This window comes from Nycticebus coucang, chromosome 17, assembly GCF_027406575.1.
Source record: "Nycticebus coucang isolate mNycCou1 chromosome 17, mNycCou1.pri, whole genome shotgun sequence".
Taxonomy (NCBI): domain Eukaryota; kingdom Metazoa; phylum Chordata; class Mammalia; order Primates; family Lorisidae; genus Nycticebus; species Nycticebus coucang.
Window position 1 is genome coordinate 32,245,361 of NC_069796.1, and position 14,760 is coordinate 32,260,120.

General features: G+C 44.5%; 1 protein-coding gene across 6 annotated transcripts in view; it reads right to left on the reverse strand.

The window, feature by feature from the left end:
* VDAC1 (voltage dependent anion channel 1) overlaps window positions 1-14,760 on the reverse strand; it is a 36,241-nt gene that overhangs the window by 4,107 nt on the left and 17,374 nt on the right. For all 6 annotated transcript variants that reach the window (XM_053567467.1, XM_053567466.1, XM_053567463.1 and 3 more), the window contains exons 4-7: window positions 14,027-14,179; window positions 13,880-13,932; window positions 5,611-5,838; window positions 467-617 (exon numbers count right to left, since the gene is read on the reverse strand). In XM_053567467.1, the coding sequence (XP_053423442.1) occupies window positions 467-617; window positions 5,611-5,838; window positions 13,880-13,932; window positions 14,027-14,179 (585 nt within the window). The remainder of the gene's footprint in view (window positions 1-466; window positions 618-5,610; window positions 5,839-13,879; window positions 13,933-14,026; window positions 14,180-14,760) is intronic.

The window sequence follows — 14,760 nt, forward strand, 5'->3', positions numbered from 1 at the left end:
AGACCAGCCTGAGCAAAAGCGAGACCCCATCTCTACTTAAAAAAAAAAAAAAATAGAGAGAGAGAGAAAAACTGAGGCAAGAAGATTGCTTGAGCCCGAGTTGGAGGTTGCTGTGAGCTATGATGCCACAGCACTCTACCCAGAGCAACAGCTTGAGACTCTGTCTCAAAAAAAAAAAAAAAGCACACCTATCTCAAATGGGATTAAACCCAATAATGCACATATAAAAAGCTCTACACAGTGCCTGGAACCCACAGTCCATAGCAAGTATTATCACTATTATCATTGAATTCATTTGTAACTTGTTTCAAAGTAAAAAAAAATCTCTATTATTATACTCATTTAGAACTCTTCAAAGTAAGAAAATCTCTAATAATCTAAGATACGATAATACTCCAGCAATCCTGAAGAATTCCAACCGGGGGGGCAGGCAGGCCCATGGGATGAATACTCCACAGATACCCACCGAGAAGCAGGCATCAGGGTCGATCTGGTACTTGGCCGCTATTCCAAAGCGAGTGTTACTGTTTCCTGCTGTCCAGGCGAGATTGACAGCAGTCTCCAACTTCTTGTTCACTTTCTGGTAAATGGAGCCACCAAACTCTGTCCCGTCATTCCTGCAAACAAGCACAGCACAGATGCCAAGTTAGTCAGGGAGGTGGGCTGGAGCTCAGACAGAGCTGCTCAAGTCTGCCAGAAGGCAAGGATGCTAGAAACAGACCGATCCAATGACTGGTATTGAGAAGGCCAGAAGTTTGCCAAATTTCACAAAACAGGTACTAAAATACAGGAAGCCTGGTAAGACTAGAACAGACCCCAGAGCCAGAAAGGTACAGAAGGAGAGAAAAGCTACTTCAACCATCTCTGGGACACCTAGAGACAGCACGGTCAACTACCTAAGCCGCAGGGAACGTAAGTTTGCTGCCACATACTTTTTAAAACGGAACAGCAACTAGAGCCTTAGGATTCTAAATGATTTCTTTTGTCTGCTGCTAACGTTCTTACTTTCATAAATGATTCTATCAGTAAAAACAGTGTGGGAGGAAAAGCAAATGAGAGACCACATGAGAAAGGCTGGGCCACACGTGCTCCTCAGCAGACAGGTTGGAGGCATTAGCCCGGCACGCGGCAACCACGGCTGGGAGAGGCTCATCCACAGGTGCACACTGCTGCTCCATGCTGTGACCGCTAAGGTCCTGGGAGAATTGGAAAGGGAGCTTCTTGCTACATTACAAAATGTTTCTGTCTTTCAAAAATATTCAGAATGAAACCCCTACTGGCCAAACCCCCTCCTCTCTTCCAAATACACTGAATTGACTCCAGCTGCTGAGAATATCGCCCTCCCCCCAGCCACTCAAATCCTTCTCTTCCTCTTTTGGGTTCCTTACTCAAGCTCTTGGAATTTGGAAGTCTGCCCCGCCCAGCTTATCTTGCAGAACAACCAGTATACACTGCGCAGTCAATGCCACCCCAAAAAAGTACGTGAAGAGCTCCATGAGTCTACACTTTGTCCTTCTCTGCCAGGCTGCAGTCTGCACAGAGCACACACTGCCTATCACTGAAGCTTCTGAATTGTTCATGTGCACAGTGCATATTGGTGCCTGGTCAGAAGGATCCTTCCCCTTGGAGGGAACCACACAAAACAAAAATGGTTCAAGTGGCCGGGAAGCTGGGATGTGCAGGCAGAAGCAGGTTAGAATCACTTTAACCATTTTCCTAAACCCTTTGTACTGTTTGATTTTCTAACCATGGGCTCAGATTTTTTTTCATTAAAAATTGAAGAAAAATTTTAATGCTGCAATTTTTTTTAAAAAGGAATGATCATCCTTGTATCAGCTGGTCTTCAAGCTTTCCTACATCCTCTCAAACTTTTTTTTTTTTTTTTTTGTAGAGACAGAGTCTCACTTTTATAGCCCTCGGTAGAGTGCCGTGGCCTCACACAGCTCACAGCAACCTCCAACTCCTGGGCTTAAGCGATTCTCTTGCCTCAGCCTCCCGAGTAGCTGGGACTACAGGCGCCCGCCACAACACCCAGCTATTTTTGGTTGCAGTTTGGCCGGGGCTGGGTTTGAACCCACCACCCTCGGTATATGGGGTCGGCGCCTTACCGACTGAGCCATAGGCGCCGCCCCCTCTCAAACATTTTTATCATAAAATCAGTGTCAAAGTTCGGCCTTGTTATTTTGGGCATTTCCGGTAGAAATGGCACTGGTCAGAACCCATGTGCTCTGGAATCCAGCAAAGGCTTAAGGACCTAAGAACAAATTGTTGCTGTTTCATTGTCAACTCTGCTCTTCACAAAATGCTCTCCTCAAAGCAGATGCTCATAAAATATATTCTAAATTCTTAAGTTTTCCCCTGAAATTCAGCCAGACAGATACTGTGCTTTCAGGAAATACAGGGAGACTATAGGCACTGTCTGATTTACAGGTGATCCTGTCTTCTTCAGATAGCCCAGCCTGCTACCAAACAGCAGCTTATCAAAAATAATAGATTTCTGAGTGAGTAATACAAGAGGACCTCATAGTTGACCATCTCCCTACATGGACCATCTCAAGTTGACCTCATTTTCATAGACAGGACATGTACCACACATACATATCAGTACAATAGGCCTACTTCCTTATTTGACCATCTCCATATGTTCACCAGTTTGTTCCAGTCCCTGAGGTGCTCATCTTATAGAGGTTCAACTGTATATTCAAATGGGGAAGGTTTTTTAAAAGGTCAGATCTTTCAGAATATTTTAAAACCAGAAACTCAATACTGCCTTCCTGTAGTGAGCTTTCAAAACCAGAAATAGGAGACTGATTGTCCAAATTCATCTATATGAAGCTCAAAGAACATCAGTTACACATCGGGGCCTCTGCAAGCACCAAGGCAACCCAGAGGAGCTGTGTCAGCTGCCTCCATGCCAGTTCCAAAAATAAACCATGTCCACTTGTTACTTATTAGAAATATTAAAGCTCAGGTATGTGACGGAAATGCCTGACAGCTGTTGTTCTTCTTAAAGTTGGTGCCAATTCCCAATTCTAAACCAAGGAAACACTTCTCATTCCAATAAGAATTCTAAATTAAAAAACTATGCTTGTGATATTTTTCCTGTGACTTTTCTATGTTACCTTTTTTAAACTAACATACAATAAAATTGACGTTTTGTTGGTGTACATTTCTATGGTTTTTATTAACACATGTACAGATTTGTGTAATGCTACCACAATCAGCATACAGAACAGGTCCATTCCCCCAAACCCACTCAGCTACCCTGTTGCAGCCACACCATCCCCACACCTCCAGCAACCACTAGACTGTCCATCTCTATAGTTTTCCTCTGACTTTTTAGTTGTAAAAAGATTCAAAAAAATTTTTTAGTGTCAAGTTGTCCCCCTGAGTAGAACACCATGGCTTCAGAGCTCACAGCAACCTGCAACTCTTAGGCTCAAGTGATCTTCTTGCTTCAGTTTTTCTATTTTTAGTAGAGACGGGGGTCTCAATTTTTGCTCAGGCTAGTCTCGAACTCGTGAGCTCAAGCAATCCACCCACTTCGACCCGCCAGAGTGCTAAAATTACAGGTATGAGCTACTGTACCAAGCCAAGACTCCAAATTTTTAATAAATGGTAAAAATTCCTGAAAAAATTTTATAAATACAAATAGTATTCATTGGGGCGGTGCCTGGGGCTCAAAGGGGTAGGGCGCTGGCCCCATATGCCGGAGGTGGTGGGTTCAAACCCGGCCCTGGCCAAAGAAAAAAAATAGTATTCGTTTACACACTAATACCATCTACTTGCTTTAAGTTTTAAGAAGTCACTTTTTTTTTTTTTTGAGACAGAGTTTTACTTTGTCACCCTTGGTAGAGTGCTGTGACAGTCACAGCTCACAGCAACCTCAAACTCTCGGGCTTAAGTGATTCTCTTGCCTCAGCCCCCCAAGTAGCTGGAACTATAGGCGCCTGCCACAATGTCCGGCTATTTTTAGAGGCAGAGGTCTCTCTCTGGCTCAGGCTGGCCTTGAACCTGTGAGCTCAGGCAATCCACCTGCCGCAGCCTCCCAAGTGCTAGGATTACAGGCATGAGCCACCAAGCACCCTGCAAGAAGTCACTTCTTTAGTGACCTTTAGTGGAAAGAAATAAACTTGGTAAAGTTGTACCCAATTTATGCCACAGGTTAATTCCCCAGGAAATTAAAACATGATTTTTATAGATGAAAATCTGTTTTCCTTAACTTGAATCATTGCTCTACTTAAATTCTCAAGTTTCTCTCATCTTCTCTTCCCTTCACCATACTGTCCAATAGTTAAACATTCAAATGCCCCATCAGAGATCTTATCAGCTCCTAATTTGTCTACTATGTCTATAATTCATCAAGCACAAGGAGGGTAGGAAGGAGGGCGGGAAAGAAGGGGGGAGTAGGGACGGGAGGAAAGGGATCCTTAGGCATTATACAGAGAAAGAGAGCTGCGCTCCCTCAATCCCCCACTTTTTTTTTTTTTTAAAGACAGAGTCTCACTTTGTCGCTTTCAGGAGAGTGCTGTGGTGTCACAGCTCACAGCAACCTCCAGCTCTTGGGCTTAGGTGATTCTCTTGCCTCAGCCTCCCAAGTAACTGGGACTACAGGTGCCCGCCACAACACCCGGCTATTTTGTTGTTGTTGCAGTTTGGCAGGGGCCGGGTTCGAACCTGCCACCCTCAGTATATGGGGCCGGCACCCTACTCAATAAACCGCAGGCACCGCCCCCTCACTCCCTGCATTTTGTTAACTAAAACAAAAACCATAGGGAAGGGACACCCCTCTGCAATGACATCATGGCCCTGCTGTAATTAATCTACAACACAGCAGCAATATTTACTGTTCACAGAATAGAAAGAACCTAAGACACAGACTGGTGCAGTAGCTCACACCTATAATCCTAGCACTGTGCGATGCCAAGGCAGGTAGATTGCCTGAGTTCGGGAGTTCAAAACCAGCCTGAGCAAGAACAAGATCCCATCTCTAAAAAATAGCCAGGCCCTGTGGCAGGCACCTATAGTCCCAGCTACCAGGAAGCCTGAGGCAAGAGAATCAGTTTAAACCCAAGAGTTTGAGGTTGCTGTGAGCTATGATACGATAGCACTCCACCAAGGGTGACAAAGTGAAACTCTGTCTCAAAAAAAAAAAAAAAAAACCTAAGACACTTTGGGAAATAGGTAAGAGGGAAACAGAAAGCTGCAGCAGGCCATATGGCTCACTGGATGCCAACTAACTCACTTTGGAGTGGTTAAAAATTAGAGGCTTGGTGCCTGTAGCTCAGTGGCTAGGGCACCAGCCACATACACAGGAGCTGGTGGGTTCAAATCCAGCCCAGGCCTGCCACACAACAATGACAACTACAACCAAAAAATAGCCGGGCGTTATAGTGAGCACCTGTAGTCCCAGCTACTTAGGAGGCTGAGGCAAGAGAATCGCTTAAGCCCAAGAGTTTGAGGTTGCTGTGAGCTGTGACGCCACGGTGCTCTACCGAGGGCGACAAAAGTAAGACTGTCTCAAAAAAAAAAAAAATTAAGACTTAGAGAAAAATAATAAAAAACAATCTTTCCACCACACACACTTGAACCCCACACATGTACACTTACACATTAGTGTGAAGCTGGAATTCGTCGGTCTTATAGCCAACTGCAAAGTTGCTCTGGGTCACTCGGGACTTTGCAGTCTCAAAATTCATCTGGTAGCCAGCCAGCCAGCCCTCATAACCCAGCACCAGAGCACCCCGGATGGAAGGCCCAGCAATGTCGAAGTCCACGTCGCAGCCCAGATTGATGTGCTCTCGCTTGTACCCTGTCTTGATTTTAGCATTTTTTTTCCTGAAGGAAAAAAGAAAATCGTATTAAAGTCAGATGCTAACTCACCTTGATATGTATACTGTTTTTCAAAATCCCAATTTAAATGCAGGAGGGGAGGTGACGTCAGGGATCCAGTCCTCCCTTAGGCAGCAGCTGTGCCACAGTGACCAGGACACAACCTCTCTCCCAGAAATACGAACATAAGAAAGGGAAAAATAAGCACTAAGTAATTTTCTTTGACCACTTTCTCCGTATACTTAATGTAGCAGCCTATACAGGCATTTATTAGGTAGAGAGCCACCATGTGCTTATGAAACCAATGCATCTTTGCTACTTTCCAAACCTATGGAAAAGTTTTACCTGTCATGAAGGCAGCTACCAAAACAGCAGTTTTTAAGGAGATAATCATCTTTACAGCTCACACAGTAAGTAAAGAAAGAAATACTGGAGGGGCACAGTGGCTCACGCCTACAACCCCCAGCACTCTGGGAGGCTGAGGTAGGTGGATGGCTTCAGCCCAGGAGTTCGAGACCAGCCTAAACAAGCTCAAGACCCCATCTCGAAAAACAGCCTGGCATTATGGCAGGCACCTGTAGTCCCAGCTACTCGGAAGGCTGAGGCAAGAGGATCGCTTGAGCCAAGAGTCTGAGGTGTGAGGTTACTGTGAGCTATAACACCAGGGCACTGAACCCCAGGGCAACAGAGGGAGAAGAGAGGGGAGGGGAGAAGAGAAAATTCCAGATCCCTTCTAAGTGATCACAACAGTAAAATGGCTTTTAATTTTACACTCCTAAGACTACAGTGAGGATGTATTTCAAAGAACTGGATACTTATCTGGAATCTGGAACTCTACAGTCATGGAGCCAGGAAGTCCTGTGTAGCAAGACAAGACCCCAGGTCCAGCCTAAGGATCCCAGATTTGAGCATATAACCAGTTTGGTGCTTCCCCTGCCTAGATCCAGCACCCCTCAGTAAGGTAAGTGAATAGTGTCACCTGTACACATACTGTTACTAGATCTTGTTCCAAAAGTAAACACTGGATAACTAGATTACATCTATCAAATAAAACGTGGACTATTTTCACCTGTTTGTCACTCAGTTACAAAATGGACAGCTCATCTCCCTCAACAAGCTGCATTCTTGGCAGAAACCACAGAGGGGAGCAATTCTGCTCAGAGCCCCAACCCCTGTCCACTCCTCATTTCTTTCACATTGAGTTAAAGTTTGATCCATAAGGCGGAAGCCAACACTCTATAGAGTTGCTTGAGTTCAGGAGTTGCAGGCCAGCCTGAGCAATAGCAAAATAGACGGGCATTGCGGCAGGTGCCTGTAGTCCCAGCTACTTGGGAGGCTGAGGTAAGAGGATCGCTTGAGCCCAGGAGTTTGAGGTTGATGTGAGGTAAGACACCATGGCACTCTACCCAGAGAGACTGAACAAGACTTTGTCTCAAAGAAAAAAAAAGTTCCATCCACACCATCCAGTCTGTAGGCCCTATTTAAATACAATTCCCAGGGCAGCTCCTGGCTCAAAGGAGTAGGGCGCCGGCCCCTTATATCGGAGGTGGCGGGTTCAAACCCAACCCCGGCCAAAAACTGCAAAAAAATAAATAAATAATAAAAATAAGGGCGGCGCCTGTGACTCAAAGGAGTAGGACGCCGGCCCTATATGCTAGAGGTTGTAGGTTCAAACCCAGCCCCGGCCAAAACTGCAAAAAAAAAAATAATAATAATAATAAATACAATTCCCTCCTAGAAGGCCTTGGAAACATGGACTTGGTCTTGGGAAGAAAATGTACAAGATGAGCCTAAAGCATCTATCAAAACTACAGAAGATTACTAGGGCTGAGGAAAAGGACCTAAGAGCTAACCTGAAGGGGCTCTCAAGACCATCAAAGATGAGCATTATTCTCATTGTGAGCACCAATAAGAATAACATCAGCAATAGACGAAAACATATCCAATATGTTCAATTTGTTGATTCATAATGGCGCTCAAATCTCACACTCGTCATCTTTAGAGACCTTGTTGTACTGAAAACAGTAAATAAGAGCATCAAGCATTTATTCCACCTTTCCTACACGAACTATATCTGAAAGTAACCAATTAGTTGATGAGAAGTTTCTCTTTATTAAAATATTCCAGCTAATACATAAAGAAGAAATTATAAAAGCAGGATTATCATCATTTTGTAAATTTTAATGAGTTACTGGATCAAGAATGGCACTAACATCATACAAAGAGAAAACCAGGCCTGATATGTGCATCCCAGATCTGAGGAATATACTCCACCACCTGTATTTTAGCTTCCCCTCCATAATGAAATTAAACATGAATTCTCGACACTTGCCAATTCATAGAAAATGTGAGGCAGGGGAATAAGTTAAATGACACCATGGGCATCCAACAGTAAAATACTGTCTAGGGTGGCTCCCGTAACTCAATGGGTAGGGCACCAGCCACACACACCAAGGCTGGCAGGTTCGAACCCAGCCCGGGACAGCTAAAACAACAGTGACAGCTTTAACAGAAAAGTAGCCGGGTGGGTGGCGGATGTCTGTAGTCCCAGCCACTTGGGAGGCTGAGGCAAGAAAATCGCTTAAGCCCAAGAGTTTGAGATTGCTGTGAGCTGTGACACCACCACACTCTACTGGGGGTTACAAAGTGAGACTCTATCTCAAAAAAAAAAAAAAAGAAAGAAAATTGCAGATGAAATTATGCATTATTTACTTAAAATAATATGGAGGTGAAGGAGAATTATGTTTGTGTAGTTATAGATATATAAATTAAACATGATTGGCCATGGGTTGGGATTTTTTTGTTTGTTTGTTTTTTCTTTTGAGACAAGGCCTTATTCTATCACCCAACTGGAGTACAGCGACACAATCATAGCTCACTGCAACCTTGAATTCCTGGGCTCATGGACTCCTCCCACAATTGGTTGGGGGGTTTTTTTGTTTGTTTGGGGGAGGGCGGGGTTGGCAGAGATGGTGTTTGGTAGAGCAGCAGTCTCACTATATTACTCAGGCTGGTCTCAAACTCCTAGGTTCAAGCAGTCCTCCCACCTCAGCCTCTCAATGCACTGGAATTACAGGCATGAGTAATGCCTGGCCAATTGGTAATTATTAAAGCTGGGTGACAGAAATAGAGTGGGAGTTAAATATACTTTTCTGTAAAAAGTATAAAAAATAAAAAAAGAAAGTTAAACTTTCAAGTCCTAAGAATTTTAGAGTCACAGCTGAAATTAAAGGCCCTTCTCAAGTGAGAGTGGAAAAATAGCCTGTTGCATGGCAGGCGTGTGACACCATTTTGATGCAAATCACCATGACGACCCATGTGTTCCGGAGGCATAGATAACCCCTCATAAACAAAGATAACCCCTCATAAATATGCTTATCTAACTTCCCCAGTGGTCACAATTTGCAAAATTATCTGAAATGTGACCATTTGCATGTGTTTTACAAAAATAAAAAAAAATGCCTACTATATATAGAATATCTTCTGGAGGGCAGGTGTGGGGATCCACTATCTCTCAACCACAAGAGACGTCTCTTCCGTTCATGAGCCCTATCAAATGTTTCCTTCTGAGAAACTGCATTGCTCAGCCTCCTTTGGCCCCTCAGCTCCCTTGACCTCTGAGGACAGGTTTGCATAGCCTGCTCACCTCAGCACACATAACAACGAAACTTATGCCTTGGAACCTCAATTCTGTTCACATTGCTTCTATACATTTTGGCAAGCTTTGAAAGGAAGGAATAACAACCCAACAAATTATCTCTCAGTAAGAAAAATCTGAAATAAACCTATCTTTGCCTGCCTGCTTGTTGGGAGAAGGAGCCTGGGTTTTGGTCAAGTGTCCAGTCTGGCACCATCCTGGTAGGATGACTGACAAGGAGTCAGCTATTGAGAGGCTGACACTTCGAAAGTAAGGAAGACCAAGAAATATAAAAATGGGCCTCTTATAACCACTTATTTTTTTATAAAAAGCTGCTGACCACAAAGTTATGCCTGTGGCAAGGCCCCTGGCCAGTGGCATACACCACATGCCCCGGTTTATAAGGTGCCTCCACTCACTGTCTCACTGGATTCTGCCCAGGGCCTAAGATCCCCAGGAGAAAGGGCAGTGCTGGAGAGTGGCTCAGGCCTCTCTCCAGGTCTTCTTCTAACACAGCACACCACGTCTGTGGAGCCTTTCCTCTTTCAGATCATCACTGGGATTTTTTTTTAAGCTATTTAAACAGTGGTGCTAATTTGACAAGCACCAAGAGAGGCATGACTCTGATTTGTGGTTGGTTAACAAGCAGGCTTTATCTGTGGTAGACATTTAGCGTGCGTGCTGGTTCCTAATGACGTCTGCAGCCTAATCCAGATGTGGTCTCAACCCAGCTCCTTCCCAGAACCACAAGCTTTCCTTAGTTGCTTTAGAAAGCCAGCTTTCATTTCTAATCTCCAGCAGGAGTCATCAAAACTTTCCTCAAATATCCAGCACCTGCAACCTTAGATTCTAAATATCATTCCCTAATACAAGGAACTAAGGCTCCTGGGAGAAACGGCAGGACTGGGGAAGAGCAAGTATAAAAGGACGTGAAACCAGAAATAAAGACGTGCTCAAAAAACAAGACAGGAGCCTGTCAAAAAGCACACAGAACATATCCTCACGGGGGCCATATCTGGGACACTTTGTGCAATGAAACAAACGACAGTAATGGGTTATATATGTAGTTTTTTAGAGCTAGTCAAGCATGGTTGTGGGAGTAATGGCTATAAAGTATAGAATGAAATAAACGTCCATGAATCTATACTACTATAAATAAATAATGAATTAAATAAAATCAATTTCTATGGGGACAGCTCTTCTTAAAGCAGAACCCCAGTTAACAGTGAAGGAATGATGGGAACAGAAAATCACCATTTGCCAAGCATTAACTGTTACAGGCAAGAATCACCAATGGATATGACTGTTTGTGAGCAAAAAATGTGGTAAGAACTAGAATATCTGCACAGTCTCCAAGTGTCTCCACACAAGACGCTTATTAATTACAGAGTCTCTTCTGGTAAAGAGACTTGGCAAATGCCGCTTTAACTAAGTGATCAAAACTACCACCACCAGAAATGAGGTATATTGATACATCCTTCCTGATACAGCTCTGAGAAGAACACACAGCACAGTGTCACTTGGATGACGGCCAAAAAGGCATAACCTTAATTTAATCATAAGGAACCATTAGACACATTCAGACTGCAGGATATTCCACAAAATAATTGGCTACTCTTCCTTGAAAGTGTCAAGGTCATGAAAGACAGAGAAAGACTGAGAATATGTGCCAGATTAGGAACAAAGGAGACTGGACACTAAAAGCAATTTAGGATCCTGAACTGGATCACTGACCAGAAGGGAGATGTCAGTGGGACAATGGATTGGTTACCTGCATATCAATGTTAATCTGCTAGTTCTGATCATTATAGGTAGGTAAGATGTTAATGTTGGGGAAGGCAGATGGAGGATACATGTATAATGGAATTCTGCATACTATTATTATACATTTTTGTACATACAAAATTATTTTAAAATAAAAAGCTAAATTTGTTTTCAACTTTCCTAAGCATATTACTATAGGACCCGGAGACCTCTGCAAATCTCCCAAAGCTAATGTGAATCCCAAAGCATGCCACCTCAGGGCAGCAAGCAAAGTCCCAGGCAGCAAATTCAAGCATGTGGCCACATCCTCCAGCCCCTCATCCCGTTAGAGGGTCTCTCTGGATAACTTCTCTCGGATAGCATGCCAGGGTTCCCTGGGGGGAGTGCTCCTAGCACAAGAAACCACAACAGAGAGAACAGGAGCAAATCGCCATCTTCAGATCACCGTTAACCTGGTTATAAAAAGACTTAGCTCTAGAGAGTAAAAGCCTTGTCTGCCCCGTTGCCTTGTGGGCACCCTGTGGCCAGTACAGGGTCTGCGGACTTAGTAGATACTCCCTCTAATAAATATTTGTTAGAATGGGAAACAGGAAGGAGGGAGAAAGGAAAATAATATGCAATGGCAAAAAATGAAATTTATAATGCAACTGAGCTATACACTTAAAATGATACATTTTATAGGCATATTTTACCATAATTTTTAAAAACTACAATTTAATACATGCCATTGATCCCATCATCAGTGTACAAAAGAACCCTCTCCAGGTTTAGGAGACCCACCACTTGGAGTAGAGAAAAACAGGAATATATTCTAGAAAGGAATAATTCCTTCTAGGCACTGCAAAAAACACCCAGGAGTTACAGCAGAGCAACATCCCATCTTGACTTCTGATGTGTTGATGACCCAGAGAGCCTAATCTATTGGTAGCCAGAGGCCTGAGGCACAAAATATAGCCTCAGGAGCCGCCCGGCAGCTAAACCCACACACTCTCAGTGTCCCTAAGCAGGAAGCTGGGAGAAGAGTCCTCCAAACTGAAGAAATGAGGCTGGAAAGAGTGACCAGTTAGCCCTGCTTCCAAATGTCACCCCTTACCCTTTAGCCTTGACCACTTATTCAGCAGCCTAACTCACACGAAATACAGCATCACTATCCAGAAATCCTGCAGCCTCCATGGATGAGGCCAAAGAACACTAACAGTGCAGAATCTAATTATAAAATGCTGCTGAACACTGGTCCAAACTTCCATTCGAAAGGTGTGACAGCTCATACCTATAATCCTAGCCCTTTGGGAGGCTGAGCCAGGGGAATTGCTTGAAGCCAGGAGTTGAGGCTGGCCTGGGCAACACAGCAAGATCTTGTCTCTACAAATAAAAAATTAGCTGAGCATAGTGCCACACACCTGTAGTCCTTGCTACTCTAGAGACTGAGATAAGAGGATCACCTGAGCCCAGGAGTTCAAGGCTATGATTGTACTACTGCATTGCAGCCTAGGTAGCAAAGCAAAACCGTGTCTCACAAAAAACAAAAAAGGCTCGGGCACCCACCACATACACTGGAGCTGGCGGGTCAAACCCAGCCTGGGCCTGCTAAACAACAATGACAACTACAACAACAACAAAATAGCCGGGCATTGTGGCAGGTGCCTGTAGTCCCAGCTACTTGGGAGGCTAAGGCAAGAGAATAGCTTAAGCCCAAGAGTTTGAAGTTACTGTGAGATGTGACGCCATGGCACTCTACTGAAGGCCACATAGTGAAACTGTCTCAAAAAAAAAAAAAAAAAAGGGGGGGGTGCCTGCAGCTCAGTGAGTAGGGCACCAGCCCCATATACCAAGGGTGGCAGGTCTGAACCCAGACACAGCCAAATTGCAACAAAAAAATAACTGGGTGTTGTGGTGGGTGCCTGTAGTCCCAGCTACTCCGGAGGCTAAGGCAAGAGAATCGCCTGAGCCCAAGGGCTGGAGGTTGCTGTGAGCTGTGATGCCACAGCACTCTACCAAAAGTGACAAAGTGAAACTCTGTCTCTAAAAAAAAGGAAGGAAGGAAGCAAGCTAGCTCTTTGGAGGTAGCAAACATGACCTGGGCACCCTCAGATCCTCAGATGGACACAGAATCAAGCCACAGGAGGCCTCAAAATACATTTGTTGGGTAAATTCCATTCCTGAATTCAGGAGTGCTCATCATAGCTCTCCATTAATGGATGGATGTGTCCCCTGGCACTGAATCAAAACCAGAGAACTTGGCTCGGCACCTGTGGCTCAAGAGGCTAAGGCACCAGCCACATACACCTGAGCTGGCAGGTTCAACTCCAGCCCGGGGCCCACCAAACAACAATGATGGCTGCAACCAAAAAATAGGCGGGCATCATAGTGGGCGCCTGTAGTCCCAGCTACTTGGGAGGCGGAGGCAGGAGAATCGCTTGAGCCCAGGAGTTGGAGGTTGCTGTGAGCTGTGATGCCATAGCACTCTACCCAGGGCGACGGCTTGAGGCTCTGTCTCAAAAAAAACAGAGAACTTAAATCTCTAGGTGTAGGAGGCTGCCTTTTAGGTGGTGTCAGCCCTACCCCCCAAATCCTTAGTCCCAAAGGGCTTCCACTGCCTGCAACATCACAGAACGTCCTTGTGGAGAGAACACATGAGAGTCTTACCCAGTGTTAGGTGAGAAGGATGAATCGAAGGTCAGCTTCAGTCCACGTGCAAGCTGAACAGAAAAGAAATTTGCCAGCAGGTTTAGTCACAAGGCAGGCCAGCAGATGTGAATTAATAAATCCTTGTCTTTTCACGGTAGCCATTACCTGATCTTCCACGGTAATCTCAGTGCCCAGCGTGTTGTCAGTGTTCCATTTCTCTGTAAACGTCAGGCCATATTCGGTCCATCTGTACTTGGTTTCCAAACTGCCGGTCACTTTGGTGGTCTCAGTATTAGCTGAGCCTGAACTTGTAAATTCCTTCAAAGGAGAGAGAGTCACAGTCTGCCCCCCACCACTCACTTGGTTTCACTCTGTAACCTGCCTTTATGCCAGAGGCAAGATCCTAAATATGTCAGGGCAAAAGCCAATTCTACAATTCAATTAGATAATTAAAGTAGGGATGGTGGTAAAGGAGCCTGCTACTTAAAGGAACCTTATGAAGACAGCTTCCTTCCTCCCCTACAACTCTTCAGTCTGGACAGGAAAGCGATCCAGCACCACCCCCCAACTCCATCCTGTCTTCAGGCTAATACAGAGAAAAAGCATTGAGCTGAAGATGACAGAGCAGTAATTCAAACCTGAAACTTCTTTCCAACAATCACGGCATGCACAATCTAAAAGGGACTGCTAAAAATTACGTGATTAAACATAGGTCAATTTTAAAATTAAGAAGGCCAAGGAAAACTAAAGCTGAAACCTGCCCCCATTTTCCCATAAGTATTAACAGCTGCTGAATTAGAGGCCTATTGGCGGGGTGCCCCTGGAACACCCACCAACATCTAGGGCAGGGGTTCTCAAACAGTGGCCCGCAGGCCACATGAGGCGGTATGATTGTATTT